At 37.0% G+C, this 26,419-nt stretch overlaps 1 protein-coding gene across 7 annotated transcripts in view; it reads left to right on the top strand.

Moving 5' to 3' along the window:
* Window positions 1-26,419, top strand: part of Galphao (G protein alpha o subunit) — a 176,205-nt gene that overhangs the window by 93,673 nt on the left and 56,113 nt on the right. For all 7 annotated transcript variants that reach the window (XM_074181373.1, XM_074181376.1, XM_074181375.1 and 4 more), the window contains one exon: window positions 21,752-21,893. In XM_074181373.1, the coding sequence (XP_074037474.1) occupies window positions 21,752-21,893 (142 nt within the window). The remainder of the gene's footprint in view (window positions 1-21,751; window positions 21,894-26,419) is intronic.

Here is a 26,419-nt window from a genome sequence, read left to right as displayed (position 1 = left end):
ATAGAGAGAAAGTAAAAGAGGAATAGAAACTCGGAGAGGGAAATATAGGTATCACATAGCTGCACGCATTAAACTTTATCGACGAATTTTTGTTATTTCGGCTTTTGGAAATTGTCACGTTATATATTTTTCGTTATCCATGAATTAATTCTTTCAAAATAAAAACATTAGCTACTCTCGAGAATGTCGAAATGACGTTATTTTTTTACAACTTTGCTGCCCACCCCTTTCTTTACGTCACTATCAAATTGTCAGATTACTGGAATATACGCTTTTTAGCATGTAATTAACTCACCCTACCTTAATCTGACGCGCTCGAGAATTTCTGATGATCAATTTTTTTTACTAATCTGATCCTTCATCCTTCACGGGCGGCCTTATATATGGGGCTCATATTTGGTGGAGGTACTTAACCGGGTACAAGATATCCCCCTGTATAATAATCTGCCGCGCTTTAGTAAATCCTGAAATCCCCGCTTGGGGCCCCCTATTATAGATACCGATCTTCTCTTGCATTAGTTATCCTAGGACGCCCAGTTCCACGTCTCCAGTCAACGCTGTTAGTTTCCTGGTACGAATGCACTATTCGGATAACTGAAGCGCGGGGAATCCTTAGTATATCCGCGATTTGATGATTCGGCAGACCCTGTTTTAAAAAAATCCGTTTTTTCGTTAACCTGCTGCAAAACCACTATTCTTGCTCAATGGAACACTGAAATTCTATTTTTTTTTAAATCTGTTTTAAAATCTGTTTTTCCGTTAACCAGCTGTCGCACCCCTACGAACGACAACCCTCAGAAGTCGAAACTTCTGCGAGCTAAGGATTGACGAGGTCTTACCTTTTAACGTGTAATTCCTAACACGGGTTGGATGATAGCAAGTGAAGATCGATCGTTCAGACTAGGGCTTGAACCACCGACCAACACGGCAGTCAATTCGAGTGAGTGAACAAAGCACCCACGCCGAACCGCTTGGCTACCGACCGTGCCAGGCACAACCACTTTTTAAACATTGGTATTAGAGGAAATTGTTTTTCTAAATATTTTTGCATTCCTAGCACAGGTCAAAGAAATATAGATGGAAAGTACATGATAAATATTTTGTTTTACAATGTTACAATGATGTTGGTAGATGTGGTTCTAGCCCCAATGAATCAAACCACTTTCAAGGAAAAGAAGGTACGAAGGTACTGAACAACCAAATTTTATAATCGGGAAAATTATTAAATACGACAAGTTACTTCCTATGTTTAAATTTAAATAAAACAATGTGTGTAAGAGATATCATCGAAATTTTTCATTCGTTTGAAAGACTATTGATGACAGTAGAATATAACACTGTTCAAAAATGTCGGCCACGGCTTCTCTGGGTGGGGCACATCCGAAGCGTAAAATTGTCCATGACTCTAGCGCATAAATCAAGCTGAATTTAACCGATGCCATGGTTTATGCTGACTTTGAGGACCGCTGTGGTTTGTGGCTCATTCGCATACATCTACCACTTAAGAAAACCCCACAAGAAAAAGTCCAACGGGGTCGAATCGCACGATCTCGGTGGCCAGTTCACATCACCTCCACGTGAGATGACACCATCTCTTCGAATCGCTCGTGCAGAATATTGAATGTGGCATGAGCTGTGTGGCTCATCTGACATGTGCTCTTGTTGAATTACATGTAGTTGGTGTCCAAATCATCCAGTTCAGACCGAAAGAAGTTTGTAATCATCGAACTATAGTTCCCGGTTCAGTTGAATTTTGCACGGGTGCAAGTTGGGGTCTGCGAAAGGCCTGTGAGCGATGCGATCTTGCTTTTCATCGACGTACGTATCCAACAGCTTCAGGGTATGCTTAGGAGCGGAGCTGCATACGTGTGAAAAATACTTCCAAAGAAGGTTTGAACTGAGTTTCTGAGGTAGTACAGTTTTTTGTTTCGTAACAGTATTTAAAGCTTTTAAAAAGCGGCATTTACAATTTCCTGCATGATAATGTTTTGGAGCACTCTTTTGCTTAGATGGACAGAGTATAAATGTGAATTTTTGTGCGAATAGTGCAAATAATAGTGGAAATTGTTTTTTCTATACAGCCTATACTCACCAGCGATATACAAATGGGGCGTAACTATTCCCTCAACGTAAGTCGTAGCTTGAACGGCAACAACATGCGCGCTCACTTGTTCGATCAATACACCGAAAAGCTTGCTAAAAAGTTTCGCTATTAGTACGGTCAGATTAGGTTTTTTATTGCCGCGAAAAGTTGTGGAGAAACCGTAGTAATTTGAGCATGAAATGAATATTTTATCAGACATACTTCCCCGAGCGGGATCTTCAATTCTGCGAATGTTTTGTGTTCTCGAGTTGATTACTATTATAGACCAGTGAGTGAGGTATGATGTTCGTTTTGCATACGATTTTTGGATAGGTCTAGCATCTTTGGTTGATTTTTTGCGAAAGTTACTGCTTCTTATGGACTGATTTAACTGATCTATTTTCTGTTGTGTTCAAATTTTGAAATCACAGGTAACTCCAGTAGCAAATCCAGATGGACTGTCTTGTATATTTTAGGTTCTGTACAATCTGAAATGTACAATCTACAATGAGGTAGGTACGAGTATGATGTTTACAAAATATTTTCTGGATAATCATATCTTGACAAAAAGGATATTACTAATAATGCCTTACTTACCATTGAGTCATTAGAGATCATTAGTCAGTGTCAGAGCTATGAGTGAGAACCAGATAAAGAGGTGGCGATGACCTGGTCGAGGAACAGTTCTAAGGAATCAATTTCAGCGAACATGTTTCAGAACTTGTATACGGAAAAATTCAACATGTCAAGGGGCAGATTCAAAATGTCAGGTGGCAAAAAATTCAGCAAGCTGAATTTAATGCACAGAGAAAGACGGTGTGACACTTAAAGAGAGTAATATTTTGTTTGTAATGTATTTATTTGTCTTTGATTGAAAAAATATAGAATATTAACAAATTTATTTCAAACACAAAACGTCAATTACTAATTCCAGTATATTCACACATTTTTGTGCTACATATAACTATCATCATCTAAAGCGAGGAGTTTAACATTGATACCATTTTTTGAACATGTGGTGCTCTCTGTTAGGCAATAAATTACTATGGGACTGTTTTAGTTACGGCAATAAAAATGAAAAAATAAATTGTGAAATGTGGCATATGCGTGTGTGTAACATTGTCTAGTTCCAACAAGACGAATATGTATCACAGTTTATATAGAAAAACAATATTTTGGATATTTCATGGAATTCCTTTTATTGTTTTTGGCTAATTTGGGATTGCTGATTGAAAGGTATTGATATGTTAGAGCGGCGCTGAAATGATTGTGTGGCTCTTGATGGAAATTACGTTGATGAATAAAGCCAATTTTGAACAAAATGAACGCATTTTCTGTCATAAGCCAGGTGAAAGAATTTCTGTTGACTGTATCGAACTTCGTAAAACAATCATGCAGTGGAATTATGCCGTATCATGGAGGCCTAGTATCACTAATGAGATAATAGATCAGAGCAGCGCTGTCTGCGTCGTGTATGCAAAGTTTTTGTGTTTTAGTATCATTTTGTTGCTCACTTTCCGTTAGGAAAATACCTTTCAGTAAGAAAGAGACAGGAAACGATTTTTCACTCGGTTGTCTAGATTAGAAGACTAGTTGAGGAAGATATTCAGATTGCTCACAAAAAATTCCACTAAAGATAAACAATCCTTCAGGATTTTGTGAATATGTAGCTTAACCGACCAACTGCGAATATTGGAATAGAATATATACGAAAAACCGAGGACAAAAATGTCAAAAATGAGGATAGTAACCATCGTGATTGACAGCAAGATAGAAGGTTTCGTTGAAAAATTGGTAAATCCTTGGTTATGTTCAGTTCTGCTAGCGAGAAAAAAATATTGATCAATCCGTTTCATAGTAGTCCATATGGTTGAATGTGTGGAAGATAATTCTGCCCAAATTTTCTGACACTCTCACACTCTGGCGAAGTTGTATACGTTCAACGTAAAGACCACGTGTGCAGCTAGGACAAAAAGATTGCAGAAACTATTCCATATAATTGAAAAAATCATGTTATTGCTTTTTTCCTCTATAGTATGATCCTAGACAGTAATTGGTACGTAAATAAAACACGTAGGTATAATTTAATAAACACTTTTTCAGACGTCAAATAAGTCTGATTACTTTGTTGAAGAAAAATTCGAAACATTCGTCTCCACCAACTTTTTTTCACGAAATGATTTGGCCACAACTTTCCTGGCCACGAAGGCAGTTTCCCCACATGGACCATTCTTGCAGATGAATTTGTCCAGCAGCAGAACATTGCTGAAGTCAATCAGATGAGCAGCATATACAGAATATTCGTCTGAGGCAGTATCTATTAATTCTTCCAACCTTCCTTTACAGAAAAAACTGGCAAAATACAAATACTTTTCTGTCCAATACCTTGGCGGACATTGGTTTATATCTGACAGAAAGTTTTCTGAGATGAGAAATTCTTGCAAATGCAATAGGGTGAGAAAGAAACAATGAATGAAGATTTCTGAACTCAACTATATTTCAGTGAAAATCTCGATGTGTGATACAATTAAGATACCTACACACTGTTGTAATGAGACGTATATGTAATTTTCGTTAAAATCAGAAGACTTCAACTATTTCCAGAATAACACAAAAAAAGTTCCCAGTATTGCAATTTCTTTGCTGGAGGACCTGCATCATTATCCGGCCTGCAGGACTGCATATGATGACGCATGTTATCTTTAAATCTGAAACTTTTGCTGCACTCATCACAGTGAAACATATTTGTAGAAATATTCAGTTCACACGATATCAAACTGACTCCTATGAGTGAGTGGCCCCTCTTTTATAAGTGTTTTCAAAGGGTGGGGAGGGAAAGATATTGCATCTACGCTCTCAAACTCACTTCAGCAAAGGCATGTGATATTTCAAAAGGTCACTCATAGTCAAATAAAAAATGCACTCCAAAAGCCTCTTCGTTCAGGCAGTTGAAGGTCGTTCAAGGTCGAATCTTTAAATCTTCTAAATAGCTGCGTGACATGGTTCAAGTTCATTCGAGTCAAAAGTCAAAAATATCGAGTCAAAAGTCAAAAATATTGAGTCAAAAATATGACTCTGCAAGCCGCCTAGTTCACGCATTTGAATATTGTTCTGACTCGGGGTCATTAGAGATCAAATTCACCCTGTCGAAAATATGAGGTATGAATTAAGGCAGTTCAAGGTCAGATCCACTACCTCATGTTACCTTGGCTTCGTCGTGCGACATAGGTGAAGGTCGTTGTAAGGTTGGAAATAGTGTGGGGAGGTTCCGAAAGCGGCTTAATTCAACTACAGTTCAAAATTCAATCTAGTGATTTAGGTATTTCAAAGTCAAATCCAAAACACTACTTCCAAGTCACCTTGGTTACCTCGTGCGATATAGGTGAAAGTCGTTTAATGGTTGAAATTAGTGTGGGGAGGTTTCGAAAGCGGCTTAATTCAACTACAGTTTAAAATTCAACAAAGTCAAATCCAAATCACCTCAGCTAGGTCGTGCGACATAGGTGAAGGTCGTTTTAAGGTTGAAAGTAGTGTGTGGAGGTTCCGAAAGGGGCTTAATTCAATTACAGTTCAAAATTCAATTCAGTGATTGTGATTGGGAATAAACTAATCTTTTCTCTGGAGTTGAGTATTGAGTGATATTGAGATCATCATTTTTGGAACACCACACAGAATACAATGTTGTCACACATCAGAAAATAATAATCAATAAACTTTCAACTGTTCAAATTGTGACAATATCTAATAGAAATCTAGAAACCAAGTATCAGAGGTCGGTAGCAAGGCGGTTCGACGTGGGTGCTTTTTTCACTCACTCGAATTGACTGCCGTGTTAGTCGGTGGTTCAAGTCCTAGTCTGAACGATCAATTTTCACTTGCTATCGTCCAACTCGTGTTAGGAATCACATGTTAAAAGGCAAGACCTTGTTAATTCTTAGCTCGCACAAGTTTCCACTTCTGAGGGTTGTCGTTCTTACGGGTGCGACAGCTGGTTAACGGAAAAACAGATTTCTTTTTAAAGAGTTTTCAAATTCGAAACAAGGTCTTAACTTTAAATGTCATCTCGAAACACAAATTTCGCGGTATTTTTCAATAACACCACTCATTCAGTTCAAAGAAAAACTGACAGTATACATAAAGTTGGAGCAACGATAAATAACAAATATTTGGTAGACGCACCAGGCTTGTTTTCCCGATTTTATTGGAATTGAAGGAATATACTATTGGTAATATTTCACATGATTTCGGCGACTCCTAGTATAATATTTCCATAGATCTTGCCGAGGAATATTTCTTCTCATGTTGCGCCCTACACCCTTCGTCCGGAATTTTCCTACAAATACCGACCGGCAATAATGCTGACCAAAATGTTTGTCCGGAACGGCTCCCAAAGGCATGGAAAACTCGAGAATAGCCAGGGTCGTAATGGGCCGCGAGGGTCAGATTGGCTGGAGGCTTTCCACAAGCCTAGGTTGTAGAGATATTGATACTACCGATCAGTAATGAAATACAAGTATGTTTATTGATTGTCAATGATATATATCAATAGAAAAATACAGTTTCAATATCTCATAATGTAACATATCTGAAGCTAACCAATCAATTTTTTCAATAACGATGTTAACTCGAAATAGACATCATAACTTCGAATAACATCAATAAATCACAAAAAGTATAGTTCAAGTAAACGATATAGTGCAACGTACCTTTCAACTGCTCTCCTTTAATAATATAGTTAGGGAGATAACTAATTTCGTTATTCAATAATCATTTCTGATTATATAAGAATCACAATAACTATTATATATATATATATATATATATATACAGGGCTTTTCATGATGAGCGTTAATTAGCCGTTTCTGGCAAACTATTCAACGGATCAACCTGAAAATTCCACAGTATGCATAAGTCAATATGACCTACACGCCTAAAATATTTTAGACGAAGCGGCGTTGTCGCTTCTACTATAAAGTAGCGGCTTCTTTGATTTTTCAAATGGAACACCCCGTATATAATATCATATTATGATTCATTATCACTTTGTCAACAAATTCATATACTATTTCCCTATACCTATCTATTACCGTTCAGAAGATATAAATTAATTTCGATATTTTTTTACCGAACATGAACTTTTATAAATGCTGATAATCTTGAACTCTCTTGCACTAAAACGATCAAATTTGAAATGGAGTGGAGTGATACTATGAGGATCTTCACTCCGAGTCATATTTTCATTTGCCTCATACAGGGTCTTCAAAAAATGCAGATACTTTGATCTCATGAAAAAATTAGTGGAACTCAATTTTTTCAAATGAAACACCCTGTATATTTCAACATTTTTGAGCTCTACATCCAATTTTAGATTAACTTTGTTCAGATAATACTATTTCTATTTTGATCCGTTTTTGAGATAAACTGTTTCAAACGGAAATTGACATGGTTTCCTTGTTCATCACTCTTTTTTGTAAAACAGATTTCGTTTGATGTTTCTCAATTAGTCACAGATAATACAAAGGAAAGATAATTATTAAAATACTCCTCAACCATCGAATGAAACTTCTCTTCAAACAATAGTTTTATTAACCCTGAAACACGAACTTTAATCGTCAGTGTATTTCAGAATATGTTCAAACACATCTCCACCTCTACTTAAACAAACATGTAATCTCTTCAAAAGATTGTCATGTGTAGCGCTTCTGATCAAGTCTGGAGTAAAACTATTGAAAGCAGTTGTAACTCCCGATTTTATATCTTCCATTGTTGTTATTGGAGTAGAGTAAACCTTATTTTTAATGAAACCCCACACGAAATAATCTAATGGATTGCCATCTGGTGTTCTAGGAGGCCAACGAAAAGGTCCATTATTACCAATCTATCTGTCTTCGAAGATTTCGGTTAAAGCTTCGCTGACTGAATGAGAATTATGGGGTGGAGCACCATCCATTTGGTACCATACACGTTCTCTTCCTAGTCTATTATTCAAAATCATTTGAATTCCATTCCTCAGTAAATCTTCAAATTATCATCATAAAACTCGATATAAAAAATTGACTCATTCTTTATGGCACAAAATACATTGAATTGCCATCTTTCTTGAAAACCTCTTTGGCGGACAACATGGGGATTTTCTGGCGCCCAATAATGACTGTTGTGTCTATTGAAAACTCCATTTTTTGTGAACTTGGCCTCATCTATCCATATGATATTGTCAAGGAAATGTTCAGCCTCTTGAGTCTTGACAAGTAACCATTCAAAGAATTGCACTCTACGAGGTAAATCAGTCTCTTTCAAATGTTGGACACAGTAGAACTTATAGGGATGTCATTTATGCTTATTAAGAATTCAACAAATTGTCACGTAGGGTATACCTATCTCCCTTTCAGCCTCGTGCAGAGAAGCATTTGGAAATGCATGAAAGTATCCCAAAACTGTTATACCATTGTCATCATCATCCACTTTAGTCTTCTTACGAATGATTTTTGGACGGAAGGTTCCATTCAACCTACAGTTTTTTAGTAGTCCATTTATCACATTATTATTCGGCTTCGGAAGTTGTGGATATCTTTCATGAAATACTCGGCATGTTCTTTTGGAATTCTATTGCACTCACCATAAATTATTAATAAATTCAAGAAATCTTCATTACTGTTAGGATACAGTAATGAAGATCTTGACATTATTCTATTATAATTGGTAGCTATCACAATCAGTCAAAACCACCAACGAAAGTCTGACGTTAAATAATTGGTTTATTTATTTTTCCATAGCCAAGATCCTCATAGTATCACTCCACTCCATTTCAAATTTGGTCGTTTTAGTGCAAGAGAGTTCAAGATTATCAGCATTTATAAAACTTCATATTTGGTTAAAAAAAATATCAAAATAAATTTATATCTTCTAAACGGTAATAGATAGGTATAAGGAAATAGTATATGAATTTGTTGACAAAGTTTTGCCCCCAAAAAAGGGGGGCAAACCGCGGACACGTGTTTCTGGCTATTGGCCTCATCAGCGCGGTGCAGCCAAGTGTAAAGATGGGCAACACTTGTTTGCCGAAAGCAGGAAACAACACATACGCACGGAGTCAACAACAGAAGCCAACCGCACATTTGTGGTTCCAGTTAGAAGATCTAGAATTCCCAGGCTACATCTAACATAACCACGTAGGCAGCTATAGCTACCTGCATGACATCCGGGTCTAGAATATAAATACAAATAGAGATTTTATCGAGTGTACATGATACGAATCAAAAATGAAACAATTCGTGGATACAACACTCCAAAAAAGGGGAACAAACCGCGGACACGTGTTTCTGGCTATTGGCCTCATCAGCGCGGTGCAGCCAAGTGTAAAGATGGGCAACACTTGTTTGCCGAAAGCAGAAAACAACACATTTGCCGAAAGCAGGAAACAACACAAACAAGTGTTGCCCATCTTTACACTTGGCTGCACCGCGCTGATGAGGCCAAGAGCCAGAAACATGTGTCCGCGGTTTGCCTCCCCTTTTTGGAGTTTGTTTTTATGACTCTTCAACCAATCATGAAACTCTGTTAGTAAAAATTATCCAATACGAACCGCCAATTCTTCAGTCCATGTGGACTAGTTGGCAGCGGCTTCATTTCTCTGTATTGGTTCTTTTGGCCTTTGAGAGCGCCGACACTTTAAGTATGCACAATACCGGTTACTTTGAATATAAAAGTCTTCAATCTGGAAGTACTCAGGGTCGGGGCCCACGCGAGTTAGAGCCCCGCTGGCAAACGTCACCTCGACCATATGGCCAGTTCGACTCTGATATCTGACGTTCCAGGCAACCTGATCATGGAATCCATAAACCATGTTTTTCTAGAATGATGTCACTTCCGTAGTGCTGGGCAAACGATCGTCTTGAACCGACCATAAATATAGATAATCTGATGAATGTTTGCGTTCGACGAGCATGTCGTTTATACAGGGTTATATTTTATGGGAAACGTGTAAGATACCGGGTTTCTTCCGGCCTCGAGCAACGTTAATTCAAGATTGCTGATTGATATCGGATTTTACACAGGGGTGGGTGACAGGGGATATGCTTGGATTGGGGTTGTGTGATGTGGAATTATTTCCACGATAGACGGGGTCTGTTATAAAAATAAGGCGAATTTTCATTTTTCATTTTTTCTGTCAAAATTCAGCAATTTTGGAACGAACTTCGCTGTCATACGCTTCATGCCCAAAATTTCCGAAAAAATTGCATGACATGAGCCAAACGATATGCCGACATCTGCAGCAACTTCTCTAATAATGATTCGGCGATTCTCCATAACAATTTTTGAACATTTAATTTCATTTGATGCAAATTTTTAGATCCATTTTTGTCGATAGCATAAAATCGTTGAACACTGTTTCTCTCTTTCTATCTTCACTAACTTATACCTTCATCTCAACTTCCGTTCGCCTCGCCCGATCACACTTTTCGTAACGCTCTCGTCACGCATTCACCAGTTCACTCCCCAAGTCAAGCGCTCGTGAATAAATTGAGCTTCAAAAATAAAAAAGTCGCTAATCGAATGTTAGGTTAGGTTTAAAGTGAGTGGGTCTATTCGACCCTCCACCGCAACCCAAAGGGTTGTACGTACGTAGCCCGCAAAATTTGAACATATACCTTATAATTTGAACGATTCCAAGCGGTTGAGATTCATAGATGTGAAATTTGGTGTACCTCAGGGCTATGTTTCAGTCGTAATCTATATTAATGACTTGAGCCAACGTCTCTCCATATGAGGATGCTCTTTGCTGATGTCACCATCGATATCTATTCAAAATAGTCATTGAATGACCTTTCTGCAGAAGCGGAGGATAAAGCTGAAAAGTAGTTCATTACAAACATACTCAGGTTGAAGAATCACCACCAATATATCACTACAGAAAAAAATAATAATGTGAAATTAATAGGGTCGAGGTGTCGGCTCTCAAAACATTGGAATACTGTCTAAAAAACCGATGTAGTGATCTTATTCAGTACATTCGCGAGAAGCAAATTATATTGTGCTAGCCTTTTTTTAGGACAAAACACAAGCGCTACAGGAACATCTTTAAGGCGCTCTCAGAGCGGTGTCTGTGCGAAAGTAGCGATTCACATTGGATTCGACTCGCTGAAGATAAAATCATTTGGAAAAACGTTCTCAGGAAGTTTCTTCCACACAAACGCATTTCTCCAGATGAAAGAGTTCTTAAACAGTGAAGTTCAAGGTGTACTGAGATGAACCTCAAAACGATGGGCAGCCACAGTCCGTCGCGTATTTCTGATATGTATCGCTCTTGGTGGAATCAAATGTGCCAAGTCACTTGAACACTTCCCGTGAAAATATCTATAGAAGAGAGACAAATCTCCAACATTTCTCCGATGTCCCAGGTTATCAAGGTTGCACGTGATTTTAACGTCTCCAATCAGGCGGGTGCGTCTTTTCTGGATAGAATCCAGCAACTTCAGGGAACGTTTGGGGGCAGAGCTCCACACATGAGAATACCCCAAAGAAGGTCTGATCTGAGCTTTATAAATCATCAAAAGTTGCTGAGGTGTGTATAGTTTTTTGGTTCGGAACAGTGTTGCATGCTTTTGAGAAGCAGCCTTAGCAATTCCAGCGACATGATTGTGCCAGGACATATTGGTGTCCATTTTAACTTCCAACAAAGTCATCGAAGCAGAAAGCGCAATAGTCTCACCTGGCATTATGATATCCGGTTTGAAGACATTTATCTTCTTAGAGAAAACCGATGCCTGGGTTTTTGTGGCATTGAATTGAACCTGGTTACTTTCACCCCAATTCGAAATCACTTCTAGATCCTTATTAAAATATGCAACCTCCTGCTGCCGGTGAATATGTGCCTCCGTAGCCGATGTCCTGGAATCCAAATGGAATGGCGAGACAAGTGTGCTGTCGTCAGCAAAACAATATATTGGGTTCTTGGTTTTTTCCAATAAGTCGTTGAGATACAATAAAAAAGAGGGTTGGAGAAAATATGAACACCAGCGTTGATGGTCAGAGTATTCGAAAGATATCCATCGACGGCCACTTGCAGAGAACGTTCTTTCAGGAAGCTGGAAAGCCATACACAGAAATGATCCGAGAAGCCATAGTTTGGCCGAGGTTTGGCCAGCAAATCCTCATGCCACACACGGTCAAAGGCCTTAGAAATATCAAGCGGATCAGCTCTTGATTCTCCATGTTTCTCGATTGCGTTATTCCAAATATGGGTGACATACGACAGAAGGTCGCCTATTGATCTTGATTTCCGAAAGCCATATTGATGATCACTCAAGATGTTGAAGCCTTCCAAATATTGAGGGGATGGTGGTTCACGACTTTCTCCATGATTTTTGATATCAATGATAGCAAAGCGACTGGTCTATGGTTATTTGGAAGATTTTCTTTGCACTTTTAGGGAATAGGTTCAACGCGAGCAACCTTCCAACATTAAGGAAAAACCCCTTTCTTACAGGTTGAAAAGTCTGCAAAATACTGGTGCAAGTTCATTTGCGCACTTTTTGCGATGACGGGCACTTCTTCAGGGCCAGACACCTTGTTGATATTGAGCTGTTTCAAAATTCGCCTAACTAGACGCTGGCGCTGTCAAGAAGTAATTTCCGACATTGTGGATTCTAGGTTGGGAATAGTGGGTGGTGCCTTTCCCAGTAAGTCGACTGTGGAGTGGGATGCAAATTGTTCAGCTAGTAGATTTGCTTTTTCTATGGCTGTTGTTGCAATTGAACCATCCGCTTGTGATAGTGGTGGAATTGTGGATTTTGTAAAGTTTTGATTAACAGCTTAAGCTACCGACCTGAAGGATCTAGACCCGTTGGGATTGGCAAGCAGTTCATCCCTAATTCTCCGATTGTGAAGTTTTTTGCTTTCATTTATCGTCAGTTTGCAGCTGTTGCGAGCTTTAACAAACCTAGTTCGGTTTTCGGCACCGAACTAGGTTTGTTAATGCTCGCAACAGCTACAAACTTGCAAGCTTGGTTTGATCGCCGTTTTACCGGATTACATTAAAAATTGTTGAATATATCCAGCATAGATTTCTGAAATATTTGCTTTTCAAGTACAATGGAACATTTCCTGAACTAAGATTTGAGTGAATAGCACAACTTTGATCTATGTGATTCATTGGAATAACATTGAAATAGGTCAGCTGTAACATTTCTATATGAAGGCATGATATTTCGTATCAGATTATTTTAATGAGCGGCCAGCGAGCAAAACTTGTCAGGAAATAATATAATCAGTATCCCTTATCATATGTGTAGAATAGAACTCATATAAATTAAGTTAAAAGAAGTTTATTCAACTAGCGTGTTAAGAATCAAACGTTAAATAGTAAGACCTCGTTAGCCCTTAGCTTGCGATAGCTGTTAACAGAAAAAACATATTTTAAACATATTTTTTTAAACCTCATAACAGAAATCTGTGTCGATGTGTTGGAGACCGCGATTGATCTTTTATTTGTGATTCAGCTAAAACAAATCGCAGCACTTTCACAGACACGACAACCATTTAATTGAAGTGGCCTTAGACCTCTAGGTTTGACCCATCAAGATTGTTTCCTGTAGAGTCAGTCTCATTGAGGAAACTGAATTTTCATATCAAGTACTCTATTGCTGAGATATTTCTGTCCATTAGTCATTGGACCCCACTGGATGTATATCCTTCAATGGTTATTGGGTTAGCCAGTTCAAATATCATTCCTCTCAGTTCTTTGGGGTTTGAGGCTAAAATACACAAAATGGAGAAGGTCCATTTACCGCAACTGAGGGCAAGGTTCCTCGATCCGATAGCAAATGCTAAAGCTTTTGTGAACTGGGGTGACATGTGCGTCTCAGGCGTGTCATTCCTGAACTGCTGCTGAACCAAACCTTAGAAGGAGATTGGGTGTATACATCCAGTGGTATAGGTCCATTAGTCATTGGTCCCCACTGGATGTATATCCGGATAACCTTCAATGGTTATTGGGTTAGCCAGTTCAAATATCATTCCTCTCAGTCGTATGGGGGTGTGAGTGAACTGCTGGTCATATATTGAGATGATTAAGAACGGAAGTTCTAAAATACACATATTTCTGTTAGTTTTCCACTTGGCACACGTTATATTACTGGATCGATTATTAAGAAAAATATATTCAAGCAGACGATCTGGAGAATCTTGTTAACTATATTGAATGAGCACGGAAGTCAAGAGAGGAAGACTTGCGAAGTTAATTACGATTTTATTTTTTTGTTTTTCCGCTACATTTCCATCTCCTCCGCCTTCCTGAAAAACTTACTTAATCTCACTAAATCGACCAGGGAAATAACATACAAAAAATGTCTAAAAGTCAATTTAAAGTTTTTCTATTCCACTACTTCTGACGGCCTGAATTATTCAGTAGTGCTATTCGTCTTACTGATAGACAACAGGGGACAATATCAGCAAACAAAAGTTATCTTAGGAAAATTAATAATACGATACTTTTTCCTATCCTTTACATATTATGCTCCACTTTATTCACAGTATAACGCTGAAAATATTTTGTTTTTGAGTTGGTTTTCATATTTTCTTTGAATTCTCAGTTAACAATGAAAAGGTTATAGAAATTGATACTATTTAAAAGTTGTATCCTACAATATTAGAAGTGCACAATGACATTGAATCTCCCTGTTATTCAGATGATAACCAACTCGACCAACAATTTTTTTTCAACATAAGATTGTGGAACGTGACATGTTGGAAAAAGCGTATGACTCAGCACATTTGTGGTGATTCATACATATATATTAAGGGGTTCAACAGCTGAATTTTTGGAAAATATTGACATCGACAGTTTCAGACATATTTGGAATACTATATGGTAAATTAAATGTCAATTTTTTAAAAACGATGATTTTCAGGAAAAAAGTTTCGAATTTTTTTATAGAGAGGGTCATAATGAACGGTAGAGCTGTTAGCTCGTTTTATGGTTCTATTGCCGGTTATAGAAATATTTCAGTTTGTATATAATCATGTGAATTCTATAAAGAAGTATAAAATATTCTTTGAAAAAGAGAGAATTTAAACTTTCTATGTTTTTTACCACTTTTATTTGTAACTAACGTTACTACAGTTTCGTCCTATTTTGTTGTACAAAATATTTTTTGTACAACAATTTGTAATGAACAAAAAAATGTAATAACTATTCTATCATATTGTACGAAAGTGGAAAAAAAAGAGCTAAGAAATTATACAGATACTTATTTTAACGTTTTGAAGGCTAAACTCTGCCCTCATCCTCAGAATTGGAAAGGAATCTAACAAAATTTGATTTTTTTTCCATTCATTGTATTTTCGAAAAGTCCCTACTTCTGACATCAAGGTGTTGGTAAGATCGATGACATCTCCTTTCACGAAGATGTCATCTATGGGATCAACAGCCTCGGACACAGAGTTGGGTCGGATACAGGAAAAAAGGATCCGAATACCGAATACGGATACTTTCAATGTATCCGGATACTTTTTAAAAAATTACGGATACTTTCACCTGAAAATGTACTCGGATACAAGTATTGGGATACTTTTTTCGGATACTTTTACGGATACTTTTAGAGTTAGTTAAAATAGTGTTTTAATGTATCGATAGATTGGTAGAATAAGCTCCCAGGAATGGTGCAGGCAAAAGAGTTCATAAAAAACCATCGCGCAGATTCATGGAAGACCTACTAAACCGCAACCGTAAGGTTATAAGGGTAGGGTGGGTCTACTAACGGGGCATAGCCGACTCAAGAAATCATATGAGCAGCATGGGTCTGGCAGAAGAAACCCAATGCAGGTTCTGTCAAGACGAGGAAGAAACTGCACTGCATGTGCTCTGTGAATGCGAAGCGATAGCAAGGCTGAGACACGCAGGATGCGGGGAAGAGAAACCGGAAGCTGCCAGCTATATGAAAGGGTCAGTGTCAAGGCTATGGAATCTCATCAAAGACATCAAGCTAGACAATGAGCTCTAACATTCAAGGAGCATCACAATAGATCTGAAAAGGTCGCAGTGAATCAGGTCATGGGCTAGCTCCCCGACAATCTAATCTAATGGGATCAACAGAGAACTCACTCCTTAAATATCAAAGATGAACGACGCCCCCCAAGGCCGTCAGTTGTAGAGCCTAGTCTTGTTTTCAAAAAACACCTCAGTGTAACATTTCCATTTAAAAGATTACAAAACCGCGACGCGTGTTTCGCTATATCCTAACATCTTCGGGAGTCATAATATTGTTTAAACAAATTCTGTGTCATGCTTTCATATTGATTTGAATCATGACAAATTTGTACATGATAAATTCATAACCTAAACTATTCATCTTTCTAGAAACAACTCATAAAATTGGAGAATGTTAAATATAATTTTCTATCTTAGATGTGTTATTTGAGAATGTCATATTGGCTCCCTAGTAAACTAATGAAGTGTTTTAATGAAAGAGAATTTATCATTCTCTTGAGGATGGCAGCATTGCTTCGAGTAAGACAGCTACGCCCCCGGACGACGCTTCTATTCACTATGAACAAGAGGAGTCTGGCCAAATGCACTCGACTGAAAATCAACGGCCATATTAATTATAGAAGAATAAGCTTCAGGGTGTCAGTTTTTCGTGACGGTGTGCGCACATATCTTAAAAATTTACTCTCATCATTTTTCTCTCATGTACCAAAAAAAGTATGACTTCCAAAATTGTTGGCAGAAAACAAGTTGTAGGTGCCTTACTAGAGAAAGTGGAGAAATATTTTTTAAAGAATGCACAAACCTGGTCTATGCAATTGAACCCAGGTTTGTGTTTAATAAACCCTACAAAATACAAATAAAACAGAACACAGAGTCAGACGCTACAAATACAATACGCATATATACAGACGGCTCGAAAACCAAAGAAGGCTCAGGATATGGAGTGTACTCCAAATCACTAAAAGGATTAAGTGGGGAATGGAAAAAATACCAGCGTGGTTCAAACAGAATTGGCTAGTATCTCAATCGCTACAAAAGAAATAACCAGGAAAGGAATTTCCGGCAAAAACAACAATCTGCACTGATAGCAGACAAGCCCTATTAGCCTTGGGCAGACGTGCTACCTCAGGGCTAGTACAACAGTGCCACCAAGATTTAGCCAAAGCTCCGGTAGATAATGACATTCTCCTGAGGTGGATTAAAGGCCACGACAGGAGTCGTGAATCTTTAGACAAGGAAGCGGCTGGACTAACAACTTTAGGACCCAGTGACACCTTCGGTATGATGACTTCGACAATTGCGGAACTAGCCAAATGTCACACCCATGCTCAATCCCTAGAGATATGGGTTGCAATCTTTCCAGGATCACCCGTGGCGACCCTGGGAAGCTGGCGCCGAAGAAATATCTGGCGATGACCTGTCAACTAAGAAAACACCTCCACAATATGGGGCTAGTGGACACCTCTATGCAGGATGTGTGAACAGGAAGATGAAACTGTTAGACATGTCCTGTGCGAATGTCCGGAGTTATCATCAATAAGAGAGTGTGTGTTCGGCGAGTCTTGGCCTACACTTGCCGATATAAAGGGGATATCTCCGAGAGACCTGTCCACCTTCTTGGAAAGGACAAGATGGACGATGACCTAGGAGGACAACTCCTTGGGAGGATGTACAATGGGTCATATGTGTCCTAAGTGCTGCTGGTCCATAATAAAGACTTCTGCCAGTTAGGAGATTCAATACATACGAGTATATAGGATTCATTTCCTATGTAATTTCATTTTTAGATATTTTCCTTTGTGATACGTTGGCGATTACCGAACATCTTGTGTGAATACCCTTTATGTTCAGTTATTGTATATTGTATATTAATTTATTTATCTTTTAGGTGTACAATTAACTCATACAGACACATTGTATAAATAAGACAAGTCACGGCTATGCAAAGCGAACAGTATAAAATTCATCATAAAATGTCTATATAAATATAGACATACATCAAAGTTAATATCGTTAGAAAAGCTAATACAAGAACTAGATCATTGGCATTATATCTAGAGTTGGGCAGCCATATATTCATCCATAGAATAGAATGTGTTTTAGATAAGACGATTCTTTAGATACTTTTTGAAAGTATTATAATCGAAAGCTTTAACTTGAGGAGGCAAGATATTATAACAGTCAACGTTTATAGAATTTTTTCCTAATTTATCCAACCTGAATCTGTTCGGTCTAATGAGTAGGCGGCTCCTAGTATTATGATCATGGACATCAGCATTAATTTCGAGAGTGCTTTTATTTTTATGTATTTCTAAGAGTGTATGATATATAAATATAGATGGCAAAGTCATAATTTTCAATGTCGCGAAAAGGGGTCTGCAGGAATCACTCTGCTTGGCCTGTGAGATTATTCTTACCACCTTTTTCTGAAGAACAAAAAATTTATTTGCTTCAGTACTATCACCTCATAGAATTGTTCCATATGATATGTGAGAGTGAAAGAACGCATGATAGGCAGATAATAATGCATGATCAGAAAGTTGTGTCGTCAGCAAAAGCTATGCATTCACTTGGTAACATATAGAAAAAGAGGTCATTGATATATATTATGAATGAGAGGGGCCCCAGAACTGAACCCTGGAGAACTCCATATTTGCCAATTTCGAGATTGGACTCATTTTCTGCATCCAGTTCTACGTACTGTTTTCGGTTATTGTGTGTTGTTATTTTCGAATACCCGATTATTTTGTGAAATAAATATATTTTATTCTCAGAGTACTAATTTTACTAGGAGTTTCCGTGTTGACTCTTTGAAGAGGAATCATTTCATGAATTTTCTTTCAAGAATTGATGCTTTTTCGTGGAGTTTTGCTTTGATGTTGTTTGTGTTTCATTGTTTACTTTTCATGTTTCCTAGTATTTATATATGCAATAACGTTTTCAATTGCAGAAATACATTGATATTCTTTTAATTCTCCTACCTTCTTCTCTATTACAAATACTTTAACACAAATAATAATCAAAGTTTCCTAATGGTTGTAACTAATCAACCTCAATATGCGAATTTGTGATTCAGTTATTTTCCTCTTATTGCTCACCAGTTTCTATCAAGCCATTTTGGAACTTATGCCGAATTCTAGGAAATAGGAAATTTAATTTCGAAAAAGTACATCATGACGACTTTAACGTCATCCATAATGATTTGGTGATGAAAAAGGGTTATCCGTACTCCTGGTCCTTCCAATAAACATGTTAGTCCAGTCATTATAGTAAGTTCACCTCGGAATTCGAGATACCCAGCTGTAAGTCTGTAAATACTTGTATATTGACACCCTAAAAGTTGTCTCAAAACCTACATATGGTAGGGTGTAAGCAACTATTAAATTTCAAGGTCAAAGGTCACAAAAATCGGTTTTTTGCGCTTTTTTTGGAAATATCTCATTTCCTATGGGTTTTTTGCTATTTGTATTTATTATCAATATTGTAGAATACAAAATTCTCTACAAATTTTGTTTAAAAAAAATTTTTATGCGGTGAACCGTTTTCGAGATGGAGGGTCACAGCATCACTTCAGGTCAACCGGTGCCTCCAGTCGAAAACGCGCCATATATAGTTGATGAACTATCGATAAATCAATGATTATAAATATTTGTCAATTTTTATTAACTATTATATTATATTTTATCATTTTTTTCCTAACTTATCCAGTTTTTATTCAGTATTAATTTATTTAACAACACTTACCTGCCCATGTAATTGCAGAATTGTTAATGAAAATATAGGAATTATATTTGAATTTCAACCTAATTAATATTTATAACTTCTTACATGATGAAAAAAAAACAAATAAATTATGAATTAATTTTTTTATTAAAAAATATTATTGAATACATTTATTTTTATTGAAAGTAAAGAAATGGAATAAAGGGTACAAAAACTACAATTTATAATTTTAATCATATTCTTCCTCTTCATCGTCGTCTTCTGGCTGCTGGTAAATTTCAAACTGGTCTTCATTATCGTCTTCAACGACATTTGTCTCAAGTTCTTCCATGATTTCGGGGTCAAAGGTTCCATCTTCGTTAATGTCGCTCTAATATGGTAGAGCATTGAGACAAGCTTGCCCATTACATTGGCCACAAGCTAAAGAGCATTGCAAGCCCGCTTTTCTGCATCCGTATCGCGAACCACAACCACTCTTGCAGTTGCAGAAAATTGTATTTAGCAAATCTTCTGGAGCAGGTGGTAAAATTGTCATGATAGGCTCCAGAAAATCGTTTCGCATTGCCCAACCCCATACCTGGGGTTCCAAATCATGTCCTAACCAAGTTTGAACTTGATAATATACACGGTTGAAATGTTGATGAGCAGCTGCACTTGTTGGTGGAATATTTGAAAGCTGCACAGGTTTATTAAGTTTTGTAGACTTGACGTAATGCATATAACGAAGATGATCGAGACTTTTCACAGATTTCGGAGCATTATAGACTGCCAATAAGGTTTGAGTTCCACTCTCTAATAATCTCTGGGCCGAACAATTTTCTTCCTCAAATGCTGCAGCTAGTTCATCCAAATTTGTCAGTTTCTCAAAAACTTTTAAAAATGATTTTTTTACCTTTTTAAAAAGCGCAGAAGTTGTGTCACAGCCACTTAATGCGTGCAGAAATAAAATATGTTTCTTAGAATGAGGATAATTATCAAAACTTTTAGTCTAGTATATCTCCCAACTTTTTTAAAGAAAATTTCTTGTTCGTAAGACAGTGTACGCCCAATTAAAATGACAAGTAAATCAATATCTTGTCCTATTATAACTGCAGTTTTTTTAGACTTTGATTCTTCAATTGCAGTTTCAACAATAAGAACATCCGCATCATACAGTTATCAGTATTATTGAATAGATATAGATTTAATGCATGAAGAAAATGATATAATATAATAGTTAATAAAAATTGACAAATATTTATAATCATTGATTTATCGATAGTTCATCAACTATATATGGCGCGTTTTCGACCGGAGGCACCGGTTGACCTGAAGTGATGCTGTGACCGCGCGCTCTCCGCCCTCTATCTCGAAAACGGTTCACCGTATAAAAAATTTTTTTGAACAAAATTTGTAGAGAATTTTGTATTCTACAATATTGATAATAAATACAAATAGCAAAAAACCCATAGGAAATGAGATATTTTCCAAAAAAGCGCAAAAAACCGATTTTTGTGACCTTTGACCTTGAAATTTAATAGTTGCTTACACCATACCATATGTAGGTTTTGAGACAACTTTTAGGGTGTCAATATACAAGTATTTACAGACTTACAGCTGGGTATCTCTAATTCCGAGATTCTTACCTAATTCAAGCTTAAATGACTGGATTATGTATACACTTTTATAAGCCACCAGAAAACCTTGGTAGTTCACTGTAATCAGCAAATATTTCTTTCTATATTGTTCAGTGTTAACATATTCTACCTGTTGCATTTTCGCTGACCCAGAACTGACCTTTGAAACCTCTTTCTTTTCCGCACACCATACATAGATACTATTATCTAGGACCCAAGGGAAGTGCATTTTTTCTGCTCCCTTGTCGACTTCTCACTAATGCATTTTTGCAATTATTTGAATAAATTAAATATTCCGTCACTTATCATGATATATTCTTTCATGTTTGTTTTCTTTTGCAGAATTATCCACGAAAGTGGATTTACGCCCGAAGACCACAAGCAGTATCGACCGGTGGTCTACAGCAATACAATACAGTCCTTGGTGGCCATCCTTCGGTCCATGCCAAATCTCGGAATCAGTTATGGAAACAACGAGAGGGAGGTTAGTATTCATTTGTGATTGAATTGTTAATGCTTTACTGTCACCTACGGTTAGGTAAGGTACAAATCACTCGATTTTTAAAACTAAATGTTGGTCAAACATGTAGAACGTTCTCCAAAAGAATGAAAGAACAGTGAAAGTAGTTTTTTTAATGAGAATACCATTTCAACAATTACAAATCCTCAGAAGAACAAGAATTGGCAGATGAGCGTGACACAATAATAAGTGTCATTTAAAAATAATGTATTTTCACTTGCTTTGGTTTGTTGATTGTGCTTGTAGTTCATTGTAGTTCAGGCATATTTAAAGATAAACTGTAAAATTCTATCATCATTTTCTGTGTCTTGAAATATCCAAGTTTAAAGATTACAAAAATTAGTTTATCACAAATGTTTTATAAACATTAATTTTGTTTTCTAGATAAGACGCGCAGCGCTTAGATAAACATAGCATAATTGAAAGTTATCCAAGAGTCTCAGTAAATATAATACGTCGAATAAAGTTAGTTAACCACTAAAAAGTCAATGGTGATGAATAATTTCCATTTTTACTGGATGTAAAATATTTCAGGAAATCTATTGAAAATCTTCTGAAATGTTTCACCAAAGAGGAAAACTTAAATCATTCAAATATTTATTATGACTGTGAATGTAATAAAAATTACAAGAACTACAACTTATAATTTCAGTCATCTTCTTCTTCATCGTCGCCTTCCGACCGCTGTAGTATTTCAAAGTCCTCTTCTTTATCGTCTTCAACGACATTTGTCTCCCATAATTTCGAGGTCAAAGGCTCAGTCTTCATTGATATCGCTCTGGTGAAGCATTGAGACAAGCTTGTCCATTACACTGGCCACAAGCTAACGAGCAGTGCGACCCCGATTTCCTGCATCCACATCGCAAACCACAACTACTGTTGCAGTTGCAGAATATTGTGTTGAGCAATTCCTCTGGAGCAGATGCTAAAATTGTGGTGGTAGGTTCTAGGAATTCATTACGCATTGTCCAACCCCATTCCTGGCGTTCCGAATCATGCCCTAAGTTTGAACTTGATAATAAATACGATTGAAATGTTGGTGAGGTGCTGCACTTGTTTGTGGAATTTTAGATAACTGCACAGGTTTATCAGTTTTGTAGACTTGACGTATTGTGTACAACGAAGATGATCGATAGTGTCCACAGATTTTGGATCATTATAGACTTTCAACAAGATTTGAATTCTTTTCTCAAATAATCTTCGAACCGGAACTTCTTCAGATGATGAAATTGAAAGGGTATATTTTTAGGAGAGATTAATTTTTGGATGACAGTGTTCCATGTGAAATTTTATTTCTTTCATCAATTAAATTATGTAGGAATACTGTGAATGCAAATTCACAGAATAGTAAAGATTGGTATATAGCATATAATTCTGGTCATTGAGTGCATCAACCAGCGATGAAGGTGTCCATTTACCAGGAATGCACAGCCCACCCCATACTCGGTCTTTGATCCATCAGTATATATTTTGCAGTAGTTAAGGAAATTTCACTTCCCGAAACATTGCAATGTATATCAGCTAGTTTCCATGGAGGAACTCCGGAAAGCGAGTGTGAAAACTTTCAAATCTGGGATAATACGTGGCTCTCTTATGCGTGTACCTGTTGGTCTGGTTGCCGTTGGGTTTTGTAGGAATAAATCGTGGATTTTGTCATTGAAAAAGATATCATAATTCGGGTGGTTAGGTTGACAGTATATCACAGCATAGTTGTTGTTGTTTGCTTGTAATTCAAAAATGTCTCATGCAATATACTTCTTTATGTAAAGTTCTGTGCTCAATAACTTATTGTATTATTATTTTTCTGTAGAATTGTGGTGTATTGTGATATCGTCATATTGCTCTTAATGAACAGTGCAATCTAACTAATCACTTTTACGACAAGACAAACCAGAAGGATTGATGGGTTGAAAATGGGGGACACGGTAAAATAATGATACTTGCGGAATTATGAGATGAATCCTAAGAATAGCCCTGTCGAAAGAAATGATTTTCTCGATCAATTTGTTTTCGTGATCTCCTCTAAGTTAACCTAATGGTGTATCGATTACTACTAGTTACTATTCGGGTCAGAAGATGCATGATTGACAGATAACAAATGTTCGACACCACAAAAGACAGGGGGTAATATTTCAACTAGGCCGAGTCCGACGTAATGATTGAAAGAGGATCGCCCGTCGGGATTTCATCATTGGAAATCTCCACTCAATTTCTCGAAACACGTGAAGTTATAACGGAGTTCGAAGAAAATTAATTGTTTTCCGGAACTCCCGGTGGAGGCATCGCCAATGTCCCCCCCTGCCACTACAATTAATTAACGTCAAGTTGGCTTTCAAACAATCCTGAAACGACTCAAAGGCACACCAGGCCCAAAACTACGCTTTCAGCGTCGAAACCTCTTGATGAATCTATAAATAACGCCTTTTGAAAATTAAATCTTAGACGGTATCATCGCAGACTCGAGGACGTAATGAGGTCCTTGTTGTTGGCTCGAGTTCTTCGACAAAAGACTTTCGGGTGGTTTTTATCTCGTCAAGACGTCGGGAGTGTACGTTGTGAAAAACGTATACTTGATTGAACTACCAGAAGATATTGTTACGGTTCGGCTTTTAGGAAATTGCAGAGAGGAGCTCATTGGGTCGTTTGCAACTCGATCACAAAGGAGGAGGAAATATGGATGGTTCAAAATTTTGTCAACGGCAAGTTTATAGGAAGAATGTAAACAAAGCGTTCATGGTGAAACATTTTCCCGAGATAATTTAATCAAACTCATCAGAGCTCTTTCTATGATAAAGAAATAAGGCCTAAATAATGCAGATAGGTAGGAAGGTTCAAAGTGAGTGGGAATACCCGACCCTCATCTACAACTCGCGAAGTTTCACAACTATTAAAACTTATCTTTTTAAAAAGCGTCAGCTACTAATCTTGAGTAGCGAATTGAAAAGCCAATGAAGAATAGCTAGTATACTCCTAATATATGTTCATCTTAGATGACTATTTTCCCCTTCAAATTGTGGATGTTTAGAAATATTGGTTAGGTAATCAATAGGGCCACCCACGATCAACAGTAAGGCCTTTTCCTACCCGAAAAATAATATGTTATCCAACATGTCCATCATTTGCTCACAAAAATAAGTTCTTCTATCAAAATCGTCTTTTATGGGTTTCTGATAGGTATCATTTTATAGGGATGCATTTTATTTTTTTTAATATGTTTACTATCGATGTATGGCTAACATTGAATGTAGTAGATGCCTGTCTACTCGATGTATGTGGGTTTTCCTCAAACTCGAGCATCACATCTAATTTGAGTTCACCACTCATTGCATTGGCAGCTGCTTTTTTATCTGCCCCACATGACCAAGCTAACTAAACTGATTCTCTATTTTGCTTATTGTTCCTTGAGACATGGTTGGTTAATTAAGAAATTTTTCATGAAATAGGCGAGCTACTTCCTGTTGTGTTCAGATTTTATTTCTGAAACCAATCATTTGTAAAACTGTTATTTTCCCCATTTCCGTTAATCTAACCATTTGTCAGACTTGAAATTAACGAACTTCAAACTTGAATCAAAATACTGACAACTAATGTTGTAACCTACAAAACAAGTTTACAAGGCGTTTTGAACTAACGTTGCCACAGAAATTATTTAAGTTTTTTTTGAAAGATGTCATATAAAAAGAACATTGCTAAGGTGTTTGCTTACTTTCTTATTATCAATACATCTAATTGAAATGAGTTTTGAGTATATTGCAATAAGTTTTGAGTGTATTTTATCGAATTTCGGTAACCACATGATTTTAATTTATTTCATCTTGATTGTTGTAATAAATTTGAAAGCGATAACATTTTTGAATAGAGAATGAAGAGACATTTCGAACGATATATAACAAGCCTATACTTCTCATTTAAAAATTTGGAGGTTGTACCTGTCAATCGACAGGGGTTGAAGGTAGGGGTATCATTTTTCTCTTTAAGTATTTCAAATTATAATTTAAATATGATGTGTCTCGGGATTTTAAAAAAATATGTACTGTAACCGAAATAATGAATTCATTCCCTTTGACTTTTACACACTGTATATTATAGTATTATACGCAGTTAATTCGAATGACATAAAAACTAAATAGTTACCGAACATCGGCAGTTTCTTTGCAAGGCATGGGTGGCGTGGTAAGTATAATTTTGTTATCTTATCATTATTTTTGTGTGGGAGGTTTTATATGGTATTAACTAGTAAATTTTTCAGACCCGTATAATAGTCCTTTATTTGGCTGTTCGGATTGACTTCGTTTAGGCTATACAACAGGAAACCTCCAGAGAAGAGAAGGAGAAAGTTAATGAATTATTATTATTATTGTTTTTTCACAGGGAGTTGTCCTCACTGGTATTTGCTTCCTGCAAGGGCAAAATCTGAGTGGAGGAAAGGTTTATTGTTTTCTAATTCTAATAATTCACGGATCATGTTACAGGTTTTGATTATTACTCCT

Source organism: Leptinotarsa decemlineata, unplaced genomic scaffold, assembly GCF_025532065.1.
Source record: "Leptinotarsa decemlineata unplaced genomic scaffold, Ldec_3_MD MMD2_tig00026307_RagTag_RagTag, whole genome shotgun sequence".
NCBI lineage: Eukaryota > Metazoa > Arthropoda > Insecta > Coleoptera > Chrysomelidae > Leptinotarsa > Leptinotarsa decemlineata.
This window is presented reverse-complemented; position numbering and strand designations above follow the sequence as displayed.